Source organism: Nyctibius grandis, chromosome 23, assembly GCF_013368605.1.
Source record: "Nyctibius grandis isolate bNycGra1 chromosome 23, bNycGra1.pri, whole genome shotgun sequence".
NCBI lineage: Eukaryota > Metazoa > Chordata > Aves > Nyctibiiformes > Nyctibiidae > Nyctibius > Nyctibius grandis.
In genome coordinates this window covers 735,340-753,846 of record NC_090680.1, presented here as the reverse complement: position 1 = coordinate 753,846, position 18,507 = coordinate 735,340, and the positions used below count along the sequence as shown (strand labels likewise).

The 18,507-nt window shown below is 47.0% G+C and overlaps 1 protein-coding gene across 1 annotated transcript; it reads left to right on the top strand.

Annotated features, from left to right (window-relative positions):
• The first annotated feature begins 1,308 nt into the window (after positions 1–1,308).
• Positions 1,309–17,792, top strand: CTC1 (CST telomere replication complex component 1). Its single transcript, XM_068417314.1, is given in 24 exon segments — positions 1,309–1,329; positions 1,408–1,556; positions 3,978–4,224; positions 5,132–5,328; positions 6,953–7,097; positions 7,459–7,758; positions 7,930–8,058; positions 8,380–8,606; positions 10,097–10,271; positions 10,356–10,556; positions 10,773–10,899; positions 11,101–11,215; positions 11,556–12,015; positions 12,373–12,462; positions 12,752–12,895; positions 13,182–13,252; positions 14,047–14,156; positions 14,486–14,651; positions 14,896–14,982; positions 15,067–15,226; positions 15,708–15,772; positions 16,027–16,189; positions 16,331–16,457; positions 17,378–17,792. Coding segments are annotated over 24 exon segments (3,855 nt in total). The 3' UTR covers positions 17,557–17,792.
• The last annotated feature ends 715 nt before the right edge of the window (positions 17,793–18,507 follow it).

The following is an 18,507-nucleotide window of genomic DNA, read 5'->3' as shown; positions in this document are numbered from 1 at the left end:
ACACACGGAAAAGGAGTCAAAGGAGGTTCACCGTGATCTTAACATGTCCTGACACAGGAGCGTCTCACCTGTCAGCCGTACTTTTAATGTTAAGTTCATGTGAAACTTAACCACGTAGTTGTAAGAAAAGAACTCATGCACCTTAACTGCCTTGCCAGCACCTGAATAATTTTAAAGAAAGGCATTTATCAGTCAAAACTGGCGTGTTTAGAGCTTATGTACCCATCCTGTACCTTTTCATTTAAAACATGCATTTTCATGCATGTGCAGCTATGTGCAGCTACATAGCTCTCTTCCGCACTTCAGGCTTGTAACGGCTCCGACTTTCCAGCAGCAGGTTCCAGGAGGGAAGGAAACGGCAGAATAATGTGTTATCAGGCTGCAGCTATCTCCAGGGATAGAGATGGAAAAGATTTACCGAATTTTGTCCAGTTCCTTTCCTTGAACAAGGACAATACCAAATTAGCCCCTAAAGGAAAAATTCTCGTGCACCAATGAGCACATTCTGTGGAGGAGGAAGTCACTTTTTTAAGAGATTGTTTCAGATTTATCACATACTGTCATATGAGTGGATAAGGCACACCCTTTAATCTTCATGGAGCTTCAGCCTCCCAGAAAATGAAAAAGCATTTCTCTAGAACCACACAAGTGTCAGAGAAATCCCCACCAACCTTCACGTTTGACTCTTCCCGCAGCTCGGCTAGGGCAGAGCCATCTCGCAGCCCCGCCGCACGTTTGACATTTACATTAATGTCAAGCGCATCACCTCACATCCCCTTCCCAGCTTTCGCCGGAACGGGCAAGCCCACGCCACCCTCCCTCTCCCCACCATCTCCCTGCGGCCCACCGGGCCTTCAGTGTTTCCCGAGGCTCCGTGGCTCTGTGCCACCGAGCCCAGCTCGCCACTCTCCCGTCACGCAGCCGCTGGATTCAAGTTTGTCTGTCAGCGCGGCCGCTTGACTCCCGGCCTGCGGAGACCTCCCGGGCTCCCGTTTCTCGCCAGCCCTCTGCGTGAGGGACGGCCCCGGTGAATGAAAAGGCTTTCGCCGCCGTTGTGATACTGTTTACCTCAGGGGCGGCTACACCGCGGCTACTGCTCGCTCGCCCGCCCGCGCAACACCCCAGCTCCGCGGGCCTGCACCGCCCCCGCGCACCGCCCGCTTCCGGGGGGAGGAGGAAGCGCCGAGCGGCGGCGGCGATTGGCCAGAGGGGACGGAGGGGGCGGTGCTCCCGGCGGGCCCCGCGCGTTTCCCGCCGCCGCGTCGCCATGGCAACGCTGTGAGCAGCGCGGCCCGGCCCGGCGCCGTCATGGCGGAGCCCAGCGTGGCGGTGAGTGACACGGGGGGGGGGGCTCCGGGCCCTCCCCGCCGCACGGCGCTGAAGCCCCGTTTCTCTGCTTCTCCCTAGGAGCGGCGCTGGCTGCAGGCGGCTCGGGACTTTGCCCGCCGAGCGCTCCCTGCCCGCGAGGGGCCTGGCGGGCCGGAGCCGCCGCCGCTGGACGCGGTGCTGCGATGCCTGCGGAGCGCGGGTGGCGGGGACCTGCCGCTCGGCTACAGGTGACCGCGGGGCGGAGAGGGGAGGCGAGAGGAGGGGCTGAGAGAGATGAGGAGACGGAGGAGGGGGGGATGTCCCGTTTGGGTTCAGTGCCGCCCCCCCCCGCGCCCCGTTCCTCCGTGCAGGGTCCGGCTGCAGCCACGGGCCGGTGCAGCAGAGCCGGCGGGGTCCTCCCGGGAGCTCAGCACGGCGGCTGTAGCGGCAGCAGGAGCAGCAGCCGCCGCCGAGCAAGCGCCGCTCGTTCATGTGCGATGCCTGCCCCGGATGCTGGGTGTGGGAGGGATGTTGTCGAAGCCGGGTAACCGCATGCGTTTTCTTGGCTTCGACGCGCCCCCGATCGCTCTTGCGGTGTGATTAAGCACCGTATCCGCTGGTCTGCGGCAGGTACAGTGTGTAACCAAAGTAGGGCGTCTTGCAGGGAGCGAGCTGCGGTACTGTATGGCGTTTGCACGGTAGCTTCCCGGCTGGATCCTGCCGGTCTGCTCAGGAGGCTGTGCCCGGGCATGGTCTCTGAGGCTGATGGCCAGCTGAGGTCTGCCTTTGAGTGTGCGCTCTTGGAAAGGAGGAATCTAGGATAGTGTGGTCCATATTTTAGTTGGTTAAAGGCTTTTGGGTGCTTGCCATTATGAAAAACATGCAGCTTGCTGGGAGAGAGACAGATTGGAAGGTTTGGCTCACCTGGATCTATTTCTCTCTTGCTTCAACTTATGGTGGGAAGATGTCTATTCATACCCCTGGTACAACTGGTTTAGGGACAAAGGTCAACTGGAATTGATCAGGGACTTGTGGCCTTTAATTTTATACTAATAGATTATAAATGTAGATGGTAGGTCTTTCACACCAGCTAACGGATCTCATCCAAGCCATGTTTTTTCTATAGACTATATTTTACAATGTTTAAACTAGAGCTTGGTTTATATTTAGTGGAATTCATACAGAAGAGCTGAAGGTAGTTGATATTTGTCTTGTATGAGGCCAGTGATCTGTTTGTGAGCAGCATATTACATCCACAGCTAACCATCAAGCTCTGGAGCACCAGAAGAGGGTCCAGTTAGTTCTCTGTACGTGATGGAAACATGAGCAGCACCGTGTTCTCCTTGTAGATCGTAGATATCAGTATCAGCCCTGGTGCTGCTCTGTCTCTGAGGATGGAAGTTTGCTTATGTCCTTTTCAGCTAATCTTTCTCCTGTTCAGATTCCTGCCAAATACACAACGAAAGTACCTGCATAAGTTTATCTCTTTGGATTAATTTTTTATATAAATATTATTTATAGCTGATTGAGACACACCACTTGTCTAGACTGGTTTCTGGCTTTGAACCTTTGATACCTGACTAATCAAGTGAAGCTCTTCAAATTCATACTTTCTGAATTTGATTATGTCCTGCTACTGAGCAAGTGGGTGTTTTGAATAGAGCTCCAGTTTCACAGTCTAAAATTGTCAGCTAACCTCACTGGAAACAAGTACCGAAATCACTAGCTGAAGACCAGTTTGTATTCACTCTTTCAGTGTTGATGTTAGCATGGGCAGAGGACTTTCGATAATTCTCTAGCATAGAGAGCCAGGATGTAAACAGCAATGATGAATTCTGCCACAATCATATCAACACTGAAAGGGCTTAGAATCGACTGAGGATGCTGCTGTATTCTCTCATGTTCTGTACCATGGTCAGTCTAAGCACGACAGATGCTAAACTGTGGACAGCTTCACATGTGGTTGACTTGATGTTACACATCCTTCTCCCCCCTCTCCCCAAAGCCAGGAGGGTAGGTGGAAAGATTCAGGGCTAGCTTGGCTGAGTTCCTGTAAGTGAAGGCCCAGTCAAAGATTACTGGCTTGCTGTCTCTCAGCTTTGTCTTGTGTAAGCTATCCACATGAGAGGAGTTGTTCCAAAACTCACGGTCTTCATCTAGAAGTTGTTCAGCCTTGCTTTTACTACAGTTCAGTGCTTTTTAGCACAGGATGATGGAATTACTCTGTATTTACCTGTGTTTGTTAGTGATATGTAAACTGTGTTGAGCAGTTGTTGGTGTTTTCTCATAGAGTCTCCCATTCAAGCTAAAATATCCGAACTAATAACTGTTCTCTCACCTCCCCCGACATGTACTTGAAAGCATTTTATCAACTCAATTATTTTTTTTTTTTCCCAAGTCTTCTGCATGCCTGCTCAGGTGACCATAAATAGCAAAGGGTGTCTGTTTTCACAGAGGATGCTCAAGCAGAACATGTTGACTGAGCTGAGAGAGATCCCTGATAAATGCCAGTGAATGGGTTGATTCTTGCCATGTGGTATCATCAGACTGTGCCAATAGCTAAGGCCCTTCTGACTTAGCCAAGCTGTGTCCACTGTGATGATCACTGTAATTCCCAAACTTTGCAGACTGAGTTTTTCTCTATAGTCTTGCTTTTCGTTTCTTTCCAGTTTCATCTCCATCTCTGACCTACAGCGTCAGCAGTGCGAGCCATGCTGCAGCCACCTGACCTGGAGCACTAATGAATTTAAAGAATGGGCTCATCAAGGACAACGTTCTTTACCCATGCAGAGTGCTTTGCCAAGGACTTACCTGATCTTGGTTGGCTATTTAACAGATGAAAGGCAAGAGGACAAAGAAAAGTTGGTAGATGGTTGCCTATATGTGAAGGATAATACTGGGATAATTCCATGTGAGGTATGTCCTCAGTCTGAGGGATTCTGTGCTTATTCCTACTTCTGGGGCAGTGTCACAGACCACCAGGGGCTTCAGATGGTCTGCCAAAGTCGGTAGCGAGGGAAGTAACACATCTATGTAACAGGCAGGAAAACAGCAAGCTCAAATCCCGTGGAGAGGATAGGACATATCAAATTTGTCATTGCTAGGAGAACAAATATTGAATGTGCTGGCCCGGAAAAAAGAGACAGCCTGATGTGCAGTTCTGTTAAATTCTCAGCAGTACGAGGTGGCCTGGGAGATCTGGAGGTCACAGCACTACGCTCTGTTTGTTGGATTCCAACTAGTGGAGCAGAAATAACTTTCTGGAGAGTTGTACTGGGTGTTCAGTGATGACATACTTTCAGGAAATAATAGCTTGCGTGACAGTGGCATTGAATGGAAAGTCTTCTGAAGGTCATAGCAAGGGGAGTCTAGATAAGAGGCAACCCCTAGAGTGGTGATGAAAGGGCACTGAGGGTGTGCTTTCCAAGGAGGTGAAGACTAGGAAAAAGTTATATTGATATGAACTGAAAACACAGGGTAAAATAAAGCAGGTGAGAATTTTAGAAAAATAGTCTGAAAATAACTAAGCCTTGCAGTGAATTAATTATCACCTTGCCAGGAGGGTGTGACTATAACCCAGGCTATGCTAGCTGTAGAGCTCAGCAAATCTGTTCCAGACTTGCATCTGGAAGGACAGAAGTTCTCCATGCAAGATAGGAGGGTGGGCAGAAAACACTGCTCTCATTTAGTAATGAAGCCCAGCAGTAGAACAAGAGTTTGTGATGTGCATGCAAGGGCAAATTAGTAATGAACATTGTAAGTAGTGCTGAGAAAACATATTGTAACTCATTTCAAGCTTTTATCTCTTTATCTTTTGTCTTAGCTTCTCCATTTTGAACTTGAGTGGCTGGAGTCACTGTTCCTCTTCCCAAGCTGGTCATATATACCACAGACAGACCAGAGCGCAGCAGGGTATGTGGAAATCCTGGTGGATCCAGTGCCAGTAAATCTCCCAAAGGAAATACCTGACAGCATTCCAGTCACCTGCCCAGCATCAGCCGGGCCACTGCTTACCTCCAGGTAAGCACCTAGCGTGCTCGACTCCGTCGTAGCACTATAGCTCTGCTTTGGCAGGTACCGTGAAGAGCACTTGGCTTAGGAACAGCCAAATGCTGTTTCTGCCACATAGAAGCATAACAGTGAGTGGTGGAAGTAAAAGTTATACAACAAAGCCACTTTTCATTAATCAGCTGTTTTCCAGGACTTTACTGGAAGTTTTTATTCTGTGTTTGGACAAAATTAGACACACTTTAATTATTTCCGGATGTATTTTGATATTACAGGAAGGACATGAGAATAAAGTGATGACTGAACATTCACTGAGGCTAAAATTCACTCTTTTGGTTAGCACAACCTTTTTTTTTTCTTTTTTGAACCTACAATGAACCAAAAGTATTATTGAAAGTAATTCTAGATTCTAATATGAAATTAATATACACCACCAGTCAAGTTCTTATCAGATTGCTGAGATAAAGGTGCCAGTTAAATGTCAGAACAGTAACTGTTGTCCTTAGTGAAAATGTAGCCAACAGAATTTGAAATCTTACTGAAGTTGATAATTTCAGGTTGTGCTAGATCATGTTTTATCTTCTTGGGTAGAAAATTCTTGGTGTAATTTAATAACAGTAAAATGTTACTAGTCAGGCTACTTTAGTTTCTTTTTAGTTTTCTTTTGTTTTAATTGGGTTTATTTGCTTGTGAGAAACTTACTTTAAGCTTCAGTGTTTGATTTAGCTCAACAGACCTTTCTAAACAAGAAAACTTTCCGTATTTCAGTGTACACTCTCAGGCTTTTACCATAAAGCTCCTCTGCTATTCCCTGATATCTGACCAATTGTCCATGTTCCTGCTTTAAAAATGTTACCAATAAAGTGCTGGTACTAGTGTATGTGGATGACCTAGTATTTCTTTTTAAAAAAGTCATAAAGTTAGATCATTGTTTATATGTTCTAGAATCAAGAATATGTTTAGAGTAAGTGGGATGGTTATATTAAAGTCCAGTAGGAGCTGAAATGAAAATGACAAATGAAATGACAAACATTTGTTTGTTTGAAATGGATTTTTTTTCATTTTTTGAAATGTAAGTTTGAAATGGCAAACAGAAATGACTAAAGAAATGTCACACCTCTCTCCTCTCTCCTTTCAGTTTTGCTGCTCTTTCACCCTGTGCCAAGTTTGTTAGGAAGGCTCCGTTGTTGCTTTCAGGACTCTTTAGTTTATAGGCTTAGAGCTTCCACAGTGTTACATTCCATGGATCTTCAAAGCAGAGTTCTGTTTTCTGCTGAAGAATTTCTTGTGACTTTTTTTTTTTTCCTTTTGACCTATAATTGGCTTCTCGTTTGTGGTACAGCTTTTTATAATCTGTCTGTTGTCATGGAACATGTGAATTTGTTCTACACAACCTTGCTGTCTTCAAATATTAAGATTTTTTAAAATATCACAGGGATTTCGTTTATAAAAGTTAAAGTAAGAATTTTGTAACCAAATATTGTTTTGAAGACCTCTCAGAGAGATGGTCCCTATTACCTTGTTGGATCCTTTATTTCCGGAAGGTGCATGCTGCATATTGGTTTATTTTGCTTTTGAGATACTTTTGAGTTCTTCTTTCATCTCCGATTTCCTTGCCTCCTCAATTGCCCTCTAGGATTCCATGTAAGAGAAGATCAAAGCTCACTGTGGCAGGTGAATTGGCCAGACTCGGGCCTCTCCTTTGTATTCGTCACAAGACATTCTTCTTTCTGTTTCTGAAGTGCTTCATCTCAGCTGTTTGGGTGCCTGTGCTGGTGCAGGTAAGTCCTTGGAATTTTGCTGACAAATTCACCATCTATATCTGTGTATGTGGTAGCTGATTAATTCTTTGAAGCTTGCCCTTGACTTCCAGGTTTGATTTATTCTTCCTTTTACTAGTGATTCATGGAGCCTACAATAGTCCTTGTATGTAAGAAGTATAGTTCTATGTCCTGCAGAAATACAGCCCTCCTCCCTCGTGCAGTTCAGTGTCCTTGAACATCTTGCAGATATCACCCTTTTGCTAAGAGTGTGATGCAGTCCTCTCGAAGGAAAAGTGTTTTTGGGTGGGGTTATCGGGGTTGGGAGGAATTGTTTCCAGTGCAGGAGACGCTGATGTCGCTTTTGGTTTCTCTGCTCTAGAAGCCCAACCAGCTGGCATGGCATCATATCCTCCAGTTGGGTCACAGCTACACAATAACAGGCCTGAGTATGTCCAGCCTGAAGAAGTCTGGACAAAGGATGTTTGTCGCCGGTGTTTCTTCCTGCCTTCTGCCCTACTGTGCAGAGCAGGTGAGGGAGCAGCCACTGGACAGTGTTTGGCAAGGAGAATCCATTCAATCTTCCCTTGAGACTGCTGAGCAGCTCAGTGATTCCTTGGAGCTGGGAGTTGAAGAGGAGAGGCCAGGATCAACCAAAGAGTCTAAGATCATCTCATATGTGGTAAGGATTCATAGGGTTAGTCTTCATCCACTCATGCTCCAGGGTTTCAGCTCCTGGCCTGCAAGGTCTTATTTTCATCATTAATTTATTTCCCTGTTGCTTAGGCCTATGAGTCTCTTATGTTCTGGGACTCCCTACACTCCTGTAACTTTCTGTTTGCTTTCTATTTAGGGAACTGTCACCAAAATACTCAATGTCCAAGCTGGTCTCTTTTTACTGGATGACAAAGTCTGCTTGTGCCTTGCTTACCAGCAGTTGTTGAACTCTGCACGTGGACTCCGACCAGGAGCATGTGTGGAGGTAAGCTGAGACTTAAGAGGCATAAAGCATTCAGAAAAGACCCAGGCCTGGTGACGGCTCGTGAGCGTGTGGGTCAACAGAAGACTACAGGAACACTGGAATTATTTCAGCAAGTGTCTGGAACAAAATTGGGGATCTTACTGTCTAGGCTTGATCATGAGAGTTGAAATTACTATTATCTAATTCCTCCCTAAGCCGTGCCAGGTCATTCAGGCCCATTGGATTTATAGACAGTCCAGTAGAGTGATAAAGGTTTTCGGGTGGGGTGATGGTTTGGGGAAATGGCAGCAGACTCTGAAGTTGTATGTCTGTGTATCTCAGCTCATTGATGTCCACCTCCTGCAGAAGCCTCTGGTATCCTTCCCTTTCATTGTACTTGGTGCTTGCCTGAGCAGCACTGTTGTGCTGAAGAGTTTTTCAAGGCTCAGCACCCCCTACCAGCCACCAGCCTCTTCAGGAAATCTCTACTTAGAGCTGCTCTTCCGCTACAATCTTGGTATGCCGCTCTACCTCTGGCTGGTGAGCCTCCTGGAGATGTTTGAGGAGAGGTGAGGACAGTTCTTCTGAAGTCAGCCTGTGTGTGAATGTGCTCTGCAGGCTACCTGTGTGTCTTTTAGAACAAGGGTTCACAAAATTACTGTGCTTGGATGCTAATAGCAGCCGCAATTGCTTCTGGTTTACTGGCCTAAGTAAGCCCTTCGTCTAGATTTCACATCATGTCCAGTTGCTTGTACCTTCCAGCTGCTCTTACAAGAAAATCTTGTACATTTTTCAAGTGCGTGTGCAGTAAGCCCACCCCTCTCAGGAAGCTACAGCATTCCAGAGCATGTGCCCACGTATTCCTGCCTGGGAAGTTTTGTCCTGAAAGATGGAAGCACTGTAGTGATGTGTGCCTGCCAATGTGGTTTGCTTGGCAAATCAAGGTGGGCTTTGAGGCTGGAGCTGGAAACTGCTGCTACAACCAGATCACAGCTGATGATATAAAGGCTCTTGTGTCCTGGCTCCTCACACTTACAGATATTCTGAGCATTGCCAGTAGTGTGAGCATTTGTTTGAGAGCCTCTGTCCTAGCAGATTTTCCCCCACATGCTTATCTCTGCGTCTTCCAGATGGCTTCCTGCTGTCCCTGGCGGCTGCGCTGTTTGCTTGACAGCTGTGGGCCAGTTTCTGGGTTTCCTCCTGGGTTCTGTTAGTGAAAATATTTGTGTTTGTTCTGGAATAGCTATGGTTGATCACTGTAACTGCTGCCTTGGACTTTAAAAACTAAAATGTATATATTTAATCTGAGGCAGTCAAGTAGCAGTTTGTAAATGCTCAGTCTTTGGGTGCTTTACTGGCCCTGTGGGATTTTTACCACGCTTTCCAATAAAACAGCTTCAGTTTTGCCCTGGGAATGATGCTAGCTAAAGTTTCAGTTTTTATTAGCTTTTTCACTTCCTTTAAATGGGATTCTGAAGTCCTGCTGCTGCTTGAAAGTTGTTCCAGTGAGTTAGTTCCTATCTCTTTTTATTTGAGTTCACTTTCTGTTATTAAGTCTCTTTTTTGACTGGCAGCGTGATCACTTCCAGGCATTCAAAAGCAGTGAGCTAGACTTCTGAAAGGAACACAACAAAATACTGGAACAAGAGCAATCTGTGGTTGTTTCTGTCTGTGATTTTTGCATCCTGTAAAAGAAAGCCAAGTATACCTGACATGAGTAATCATATCAAGCTTAGCCAAAATGTATGGAGGTCCATTCGAGTGACTCAGAGGGAGATTATTTTTGGGTGGGATTTTTGTCCACTTGAGTTTCAAGATTTTGCCAGTCTGTCCATTTCTGTATATTTTCCTGTTCCTTTTCTGCTTGCCTGACATAAATCTGCATCGCCCTTAAATGTTCCTTTTTGTTAATCACTTCATGTTCTTTTTGCATTCTCCTTAGTTCTTGTCCTACACAGCACATTCCCTCATAACAAGCAGAGACAATCCCTGACTTACATGCAAAAATCACTAAGAAGTGAGGAGTGCTAATGCTTCTAACTGCCTTATTTTTTTTCAGGTTTTCTTGTTTCTTCAGGCGCCGTCGATTGTTGCTTAGGTCTAAGCACCGAATCCCTGGAGCTGCTGAGAAGTTCCTTGTCCCCCTTCTGCAAGCGGTGGTGCCAGATAGAGAGGAAACAAGAGATATTTATAATGAAATCCTAGCAAAAATACACCAATGTCCCCTGCAGAAGGTGAGTAAATTCTCTGTGATCTGTTTCCTGTTTGTCTGACGGGAAGGAATTCAGCTGGTTCATTCTTTCTTTCTTTTTTCTTAGTATTTGACGCTGAACCCCCCGTGCCAGGCCCCATCTCTCTCTACGGTTTGTTGTGTGGCAGAACAGAAGAGCTGGGAAGGCTTCAGTCCGTCCCAGCTGCTTTCCCCCTTGGAGGCACAGCACATGGGCACCCAGGAGCTGAACCGCAGACTGGCCTGGTCCTATTGCACGCTCTCAGCGGGAAGTTTCCAGCCCCGACTGGTAAGTGCCTAGTTCCCTTTACCATTTGTGCCTTGAGAGTTCTAGTTCTCCCCATGCCTTCCAGCACCGTGTCTGATGCATGCCTGTTCCTCCTGTTAGGAATGACACTGCTTTTTTCACCTGGGGTGTGTTGAACACAGGCTGAATTTGAGCTGCTGCTATGCACGCTTTGATTTATGGCTTTTGCAGCTCTTTGCAGCTTCCTTTCTGTTGCAGATACTACTGGGTGTGCTGAGAGTCTCCTCCAGGAGCAGTTCCCTCCAGCTGCAGGACAAGAGCAGCACACTTCCCTGCGTGATATCCCATAAGGATGGTAGCCCCTTTGCCCATACAGCTCTCATAGGTATGTCCCACTAAGCTAAATTTGAGAGTGCTGGGCTTTTTCTGTTTTGCCATCCAGCTCCAAAACAAGGAACAGGAGACTTGGTACGGAGATGCTGAACTGTCACTGCCTGGCCTCGTGACTTTAAAATGAGGAAATTAAGCTTGCTGGTTTTGTATTCTCTTTTTATTAGCTCATCTCCTTTCTCTGATGTGTTTGCAGGATCACTCTTGCAGGTGGAAAACTACCAGCTTGTAGTGGAGAGATTCCTTCAGACTGATTTTCCCTCCTGGGAGCACCTAGCAAATCTGGAGCATGTGAGGGAGAAAAAAAACAGGTGAGTCCCTTTATTCAGTGTACAAGTAAAATCATCACTGTCCAGTTCCACAACTATTTTGGACTATGGTAAAGCTGCTTATCAGCATAGTATTTCAGTGCCAAAGCAATATCATTTGCTATTTGCAGAAAAGGAGATCTTTATCAGCAACAAACCCACCACCTCCAGTTTATTCAGAGTACACTCAGCCTGGTAGCTGCCCTCTACTTCACGCTTTCCCGCTGCTCCTGCTGAATACCTGTGGGCCACTCACCAGAAGTGCTTCTCCCAGATAACTGCTTGTTTTGGACAGGCACCTCTCAGGAGCAGAGAGTTTCACTGCTACCATTTGTCGTTTCAGTGTCTATGTGCAGTTCTACTTCGAGGATGTTCAGGTTCTCCATCCTGCTGAACAACAAATCCAGAAAGGCCTTAGGAGTGGAAACAGCTCCTCTTTGAGGAAGAAGGATGATGGCAGCTTAATATCTGAGCTGGAAACGCCAGAGGCAAAAATGCTGAAGTTGGAGGATCCCAAGCCAGATACTCACAGGGATGAGAACTGTCAGGGGGGCCAGAGCAGCACTAGAAGAACCAGCTGTGTATCTCACCTATTCTTGGTTACCCAGAAAGAGGGTCTTATGTTACGCAATTACCAACTGTCCAGAGAAGAAGATGGAGGACAGGAGTTGCAGTGCAGTTTCCAAGCCACAGTGCTGTGGCTGGGCAGACCTCGGCTCTGGAGCCACCCCAGAGAAACTGGGAATCTACCAGAGCTGGAGGAGACCAGCTGTGATGGAGAAGAGAGCACGACATGGCAAAAAGTGAGGCAGGAGGCAGCTTTGGGGTGTGGTTTGATAAGGCTGAGAGCTGGCTCCTCAGGGAGCCTGTGTGATAAGTATCTAGATTCCTGATCAATGGGAAAGTGATTTTTGTGTTGGGTACAGACGTATGTTTATGCAGGCAACTTCCTTGTGCCACCCCAAGGGACTTCCATATCTTCTCTGTCACCTTCCTGTAAATGCATTCACCTTCTATTACCCTTGATGGTGCTAACCTTGCTTCTCAATCAAGACATCCCCTGCTGTGCTTGCTCTCTTCTTGCTGTATTTTTCATTTCCTGCCTTTTTCCTAACATTTCTTATCACCTTTTCTCTTTCTTTCTTCCCCTCTTCCGCCAGGCACTACTGCTTTTTATGGGGAAGTCTCTGCGATGGTTTCCATTGCTGCATCTGGATGGACTGTACCGCTTCGTTGTGCCCTGCTGCTCGGTAAGAGAGAGGTTGTCTTGCTGTTTCCTCTTGGAGACTTTTGCTGGAACTGCATGTGGGAGTCGAGGACTCAGAGGGTGACTAAGCTCTTTTCAAGGCTTGGAATTCCCATCCATCTTTCCAAGGAACTGTTTCAGTTCTGTGTTTGGTTAAAATTCTCAGAGCTCTGAGTTCAGTGGATTTTTTTTCTTTCTTTAAGCCACTGTTCTTCAATGGCCCTTTTCTCCTATATAGCTTTCATCTCCTTCCTTTAATAGTCTTCTTTCTTGCCTTATCACTCTCCTCTCAGGACTTGGAAGTGTTTGACAAGCTCTGTTTTCCACCTGTGCCAGTAAAGTTCCTGAGCAGGTCATCCTGCCCCCTGTGCCTGCCTGTTCAAGATACCTGGCACTTACAGCACGAGACGTGGATCTCCTGTCTGCCTGAGCGCCAGGTATGCAGTGCCTTATTGCTCTGGGCTTTCACAGGCAACTCGTAGATCTCTCCAGAACTAGCTGAGAAGATTATTGATACAGAATATCTTGTTGATGAGAATGTTCTGCTCTAAGCTCCATCAGAGGCTGCTGCTGGGCTTCACGTTTTCCTGCCTCAGAATTAATCTGGGGAGGAAGCATCAATTGCTTGACACAGCACTCAGCATGCAGAGCTTGTCTTTATTGCTCTGACTGGGGATAGCTATAAACGGCAATCCTCTGAGGCAGTGTCTCCTCCACTTCTAGCTGGCAGCCAGGTCAGTGCTGACAGACATGGACCAGAGAATTTCCTCCATTCCAGAAGTACTTAGCAACAGGTATGTTGGTCTGCCCTAAATTACATGTGACCGTGTCTTAGGGAATGGGTCTGTATTCATCTTTATTGGAGACAGTACTACATAAAACAGCGATGAATTACCTGCCCTAGGAATATGGTTTGGAAATCTCCCTATGTGCAAGTAGTCCAGACTGCCCCCATCCTATTTGTCAAAGCTAAAGGGATTGCAGGTGACAGGAATGCAAAATGGCATCCAGAAAAAGTTTGAGCTGCTACGGATGTGGACTAGGTCCAAAGGTCTCTGCTAAATTCCTGTCAGAAGTGGAAACGGGTGCAGCAGGGAAAATGAGGCTGAATGTGTGATGGTTTTTGTTGGGTTTTTATCGGTTTAGTGTAACTTGCTCTAACACATACTAGGGTTAGAACCTTTTCTGTTCAAAGAGTGTTTAATCTGGGGTCATACACACGCACACTGAAATTTTCACCAGTGCCTTATGGTAAATTGAGTTTTTCTTTGCTTGGCTTCTTCCTCTAATTAAGAAAAGCAATTAGGAGTTAAGAAGAAAGGAAGGCTGTAATGCCTCTCCCTTTTTCTTCACTGCTGAGCCTGAAGAAGCAGAAAGTGAGTTAAAGGAGCCTCTTGTCCCTGCGTGGGGTACACTGCAGCAAGCTGCCCTCAATCCAGTAGCTCAGGTGCTCGAGGGCAGGTTCCCCTGAAACTGGGCTCACGCAACAGCACTCCACATCACCCTGTGCTTTGTGGCCATCTTGAAGTCAGGCCTTCTTCCTCTCCCTTTGTCTTCAGGTAGGACAGAAATCCTGGTCTGCTCTCAGTTTCACAGGTTCCCTTGTTTCTTTCTGTGGTGAGATAGTGGAGAGGACGTTGTGTGCCTCTCCCAGGAATGAGAAGCCATCTGTGAGTGTCTGCCTTCGAAAGCAGAAAGGTAAGATTGTGACAGCCTCTAAGGTAACAACAGATTCTTACTTTTTTCTGTTTCACAGAGACAGTGCACTTGGCTAACTGCTCCTGTATCTGATAATAGTGGAAGTGTGCCAGGATGTTGCATCCCATAGCATGTCAGAGGGCTGGGAAACTGTACACTGCATGTGTGCTGGGAATGGGAATACTGTACCTGGAAAATCTGTGAGGTGGAACAGTGATAGCCTCATTGTGTTGGGAGGGAAAACACCTCTAGCAGGTCCAGCTCAGTGACAGACTATGCTACCTCCGTGTGAATGAGCTGATGGTGTGTGTGGTTCTGTGCCTCCTCAGGGAGTCTGCTAGCCAGTGATCACAGCGTGAAGCTCAGCGTCTCAGTTGCTCCAGGCTCCCCTGTTGTGATGGACATTTACATTGCTGCCACCTATCTGCAGCATCTCTGGGGTTTGCTACCTGGAGCCAAGATCCTCTTCCAGAACTTGGAACGCAAAATCTCAAGGTACTCCTGTTTTTAGAGCCCTGATCTAGGCCACAGCTCTGACTTCTCTTCTGTTTTGAAACCATCTCTTGATCTCTCATGTGGACTCTCCTCATCCCTTGTCCATACCTTCATGTCTCCTAATCCCTTACTACACATTATTTTCCTACCATGTTACAGATGAAGATTAGCCCAGCCATCCCAAGAAAAATGAGCAGTTTGGTTTCTACGAGCTCTTTCTGATGTCTGCTCTTTCATATTGCAGATTCCATAATGTTTATTGCACATACATTGCCTCCAGCTGTGTGAGCATCATATCTCTGCCAGCTTCTCACCTACCTTTTCCTTTCAGGTGAGTCCAGGGTCTCTTCCCACCTTACAGTGTCCCAAGAAAGGTTTCTATGTTCCAAGCTTCTCATGTTCCTATTTCTTCTAGTCCTGCAGGAGAAGCCTCATCACCCTCACTAGTGTTTCTATCCAGCTTGCAACCTCACCTGCAAAACCTGCCCCAGGCACGGATTTTATGCCACTTGTCCTGTGTACTGACTCTGTCCCTGCAGTGGGTTTGCTCACTTTGCAGCAGCATCTTCAAAGAGGTATTCAAGTTTTCACACAGATAACTTGTGAGAAGCCTTGCAGATTTGCTACTCTGACACATCCTTTGCTGCCATGTAGACGAAATAAGAGTTCCCATCCCAATTCCAAAACCTCTTTTTCCAGTGTCTGAAAAGGACTTGCATATTAGAAAGGGACCAAAGTGACAACTGATTAGAAGTATGTATCTGATACCAGGCAGGCTGGCAGCCAGGACTGGAGGCAAAGGGAGGACATTGAAGGGGAGAATCCTACTCTGTTAATTGCTGCTTTTCCCATGTTTGCTGCTGTTGAGGTTCAACACCTTGTAGCAGGTGATTTTTCTCCCCGTACAAACTTTTCCCAAGACACTAATTGGAAATGCAGTGAAGTTCTTTAATCTTTTGCATACTTAATTATGGGAGGGTTAAAAGAAGCAGTGGCCCTTCCCCTTCTCTCTCTTATACCCACCCATACATAGCTGTAGCTTTACTCTTCCTTCAGGGGAGGTGCACCCGACACAGTCCACCATGTCCATCACACATAGGAGTGAGGCAAGCCAGTGCACGGTAAGCGCTGTAGAGACTGGGTGTGGGAAGAGGTGGGCAGGAGGGAACAAATTACACCACAGAGGGGCAGGGAAAACCAGATCAAGGATGGGATGCGGACAGAATAACAAAGAAGTTAGAGTTGTCATGTCTTCCCAGATGTGAACAAACATCCCTCTCTGCTGAAATCTGTTGTCTGGGACATGACCCTTGTGAGGGAGCCAGGCATTGTCCTGACCTCCCTCCGCATCTTAGTCTGCCTGCTCTCTCCGTAGGGTGCTGGTGGAGGATGGAACGGGTGAAGCTTTGGTGCTGTGCAGGAACCAGCACGTGGCAGCAATGCTGGGCCTGAGCCTTCTCGAGTGGGAAGCTCTGCAGAACTGTGTGCAGAGCAGGGGCAGAGTGTCCGTTCAGCATGGGGAAGCTACTGGCTCGGGGGTGAGTGGGTTATTCCGGTAGCGATTGCAGCATGCTGGGCTCAAGCCTCAGCTGGACTGGATTTCCCTTTGCTGTGGGGGTTGCAGTGGCTCCCTGCCTCCCTCTGCACATTCTCTGGCAACACACCCTTTCCTTCCTCAGTGTGTAGAGGAACCTGAGGATCTCGTTGCTTGCTACCTAAGGAGCCTGTGCAGGAGTCCTGTCATCTGTCGCCCTATCCTGCTGGATTTCAGCCTCGACCGGAAGCCCTCCAAGATCTTGCAGCCTGGTAAGCAAGTACTGTTGGCTCTTGTAACATTTAGTGTGGGCGGGAAGGGAGGAGCTGTCTCACCAGGCTGGGGAAGGAGAGCTGCCTTCGCTGCCCACAAACAAGATCTTTGGAGGATTTCCATGGAATTGTGAATTCGGTAGCGTAGAGCTAAGATGTGACTTAGCAGAACCATGGTTACAAAAATACAGAAATAACATTATAAAAGTCACTATTTACAGCAATAGTATATATGAATTTTTCTACTTCACACAGAAACCTAGAGCTGTTCTAGAGCAAGGTTCCCAGTCCTGGGATGGGATTCTGGCCAGCCAAAGTTACTGCGCAGACCTCTCAAATCAAGTGGGTTTTGACAGGACAGCAGGTAGAGTCAAGACTAGGCATGGAAATCCTCACCACGGCCACAGAATTTAAAGTGTTGAAGAGTTTTGACTTTATGGGTGCTGATGTCTGAGCTCGTGTTGCCACAGCTGTGCAGCTGCTGTGTTGAGGGGACATTCTTCTTAGCTGTGTGCGCTAACAGTAGCGCTTGAGTATGAGTCCAGGTGCTGCAGGGGTTGGTTTGCTAAGCTCCCCAGAGGATGCTCTGCTGTGGAGACATTACCTTTTGGCTATCATGTAACACTGTAAGGCCAGGCTGCTGATAGCGATAGAAGATACAAAGCTCAGTGCATCAGCTATGTGAGCAGCACGTAGTTCACAGCGTAGAATGTCTGTTTCCTCCAAGCTGGAGGGATGCTGGCCAAATGCATTCATCTGCTTACATCCTGGATTCATTAATCTTGCTGTCCTTTGAGGTTTAGCAGATGCCAAGTAGCTGCTGCAAGGCCTTCCCTCCCCCAGCAACTTCTACAGCTGTGTGCTAGAACAGAGCAGGAGCCCTGTTCTGGGTTGTTATGGGTTTCATCTTTCCCCTTCAGCTCCACTGCAGCTGAGAAATTTTCGGTGCGGTGAAGTGGAGTTTGTGTCGCAAGTGGGACCTCGGCCGTGCCTTCTGTGCCTGAACGTGGAGGAAGTGGAACAAGATGCATTAAGCTACCTGAACAGCGAGAGGATTAGGAGGACATCTAGTCACTGCTGAGTGGGAGCCACTGCTTAACATCTCTCCCAGTGGGAGAGGAATTATGGAAATACCTACTGGGAGTGGGAGGTTTTTTAATCTCCTGTCCAGCAGGAGCATGGGCCTGTGAGCACAGGGTGAAGGGGGCGATCAAGAAGCTGCTGTGACCTGTGGAATTCCTGAATGGTCATTCTGGACCATTGCCACCAGCGATACCGGGCTACATTTTGGAAGAGAGATGTTCAATACTTCCTACATGGTAGCTGTTGCTTTGGGCCTAGGGCACACAATGTGTGTATTTTATGTGGTAGTATCTACTAAATAAAGCTGCTAAAATACACTCTAAATAACACTGTATCCATTTTAGTAGTAGGGTTTACTTGCTATGTGGGGAATGAGGCAGAACGTAGATCCTTGGTTTATGATCCAGAGTTAGGCATTTTGCAGATCGTTTGCTGCCTTCACATGAAACTGTACAGTTGCCACAGGGGATGGTCATCTTAACCTACTCGAAATTATTAAAATGATGCTTTTAAAGCATTTCCTTCCTCCCAGAAGAGAAGGGAAGTGAATAAGTTACTGTTTGGAGACTAAATCATGGTACTAAATGACAGGATTATGCGGGCATTGTTTTGCAGCTTAAACAGTGGCCTGAACGTTACGTGGAGCTGGTAATAAGAGGAAGGCAGTGAGCTGTGATACAAATTCACAACACGCTACAGGCTTGCCCTCTGTTCCTGATTAGGAAGGGGACGACTGCAACGGCACGTGCCGGTGTCCATGTTGGCATGGCAGAGTAACCAATACAACATGTGGGAGGCCACCCTTTGAAGAGATTCCTCTCCCATCTGCTTGCAGTGATGACCAAGTGTTCTGCACTTGCTTTTGGCAAAATAACATCCCCGTCCTTCATCTTGCTCTGTAAGCTAGTGAATTCCACACACAACTACTTCCACACCTTGTTCGGTGTGTGGTGCTGACAGCATGTTT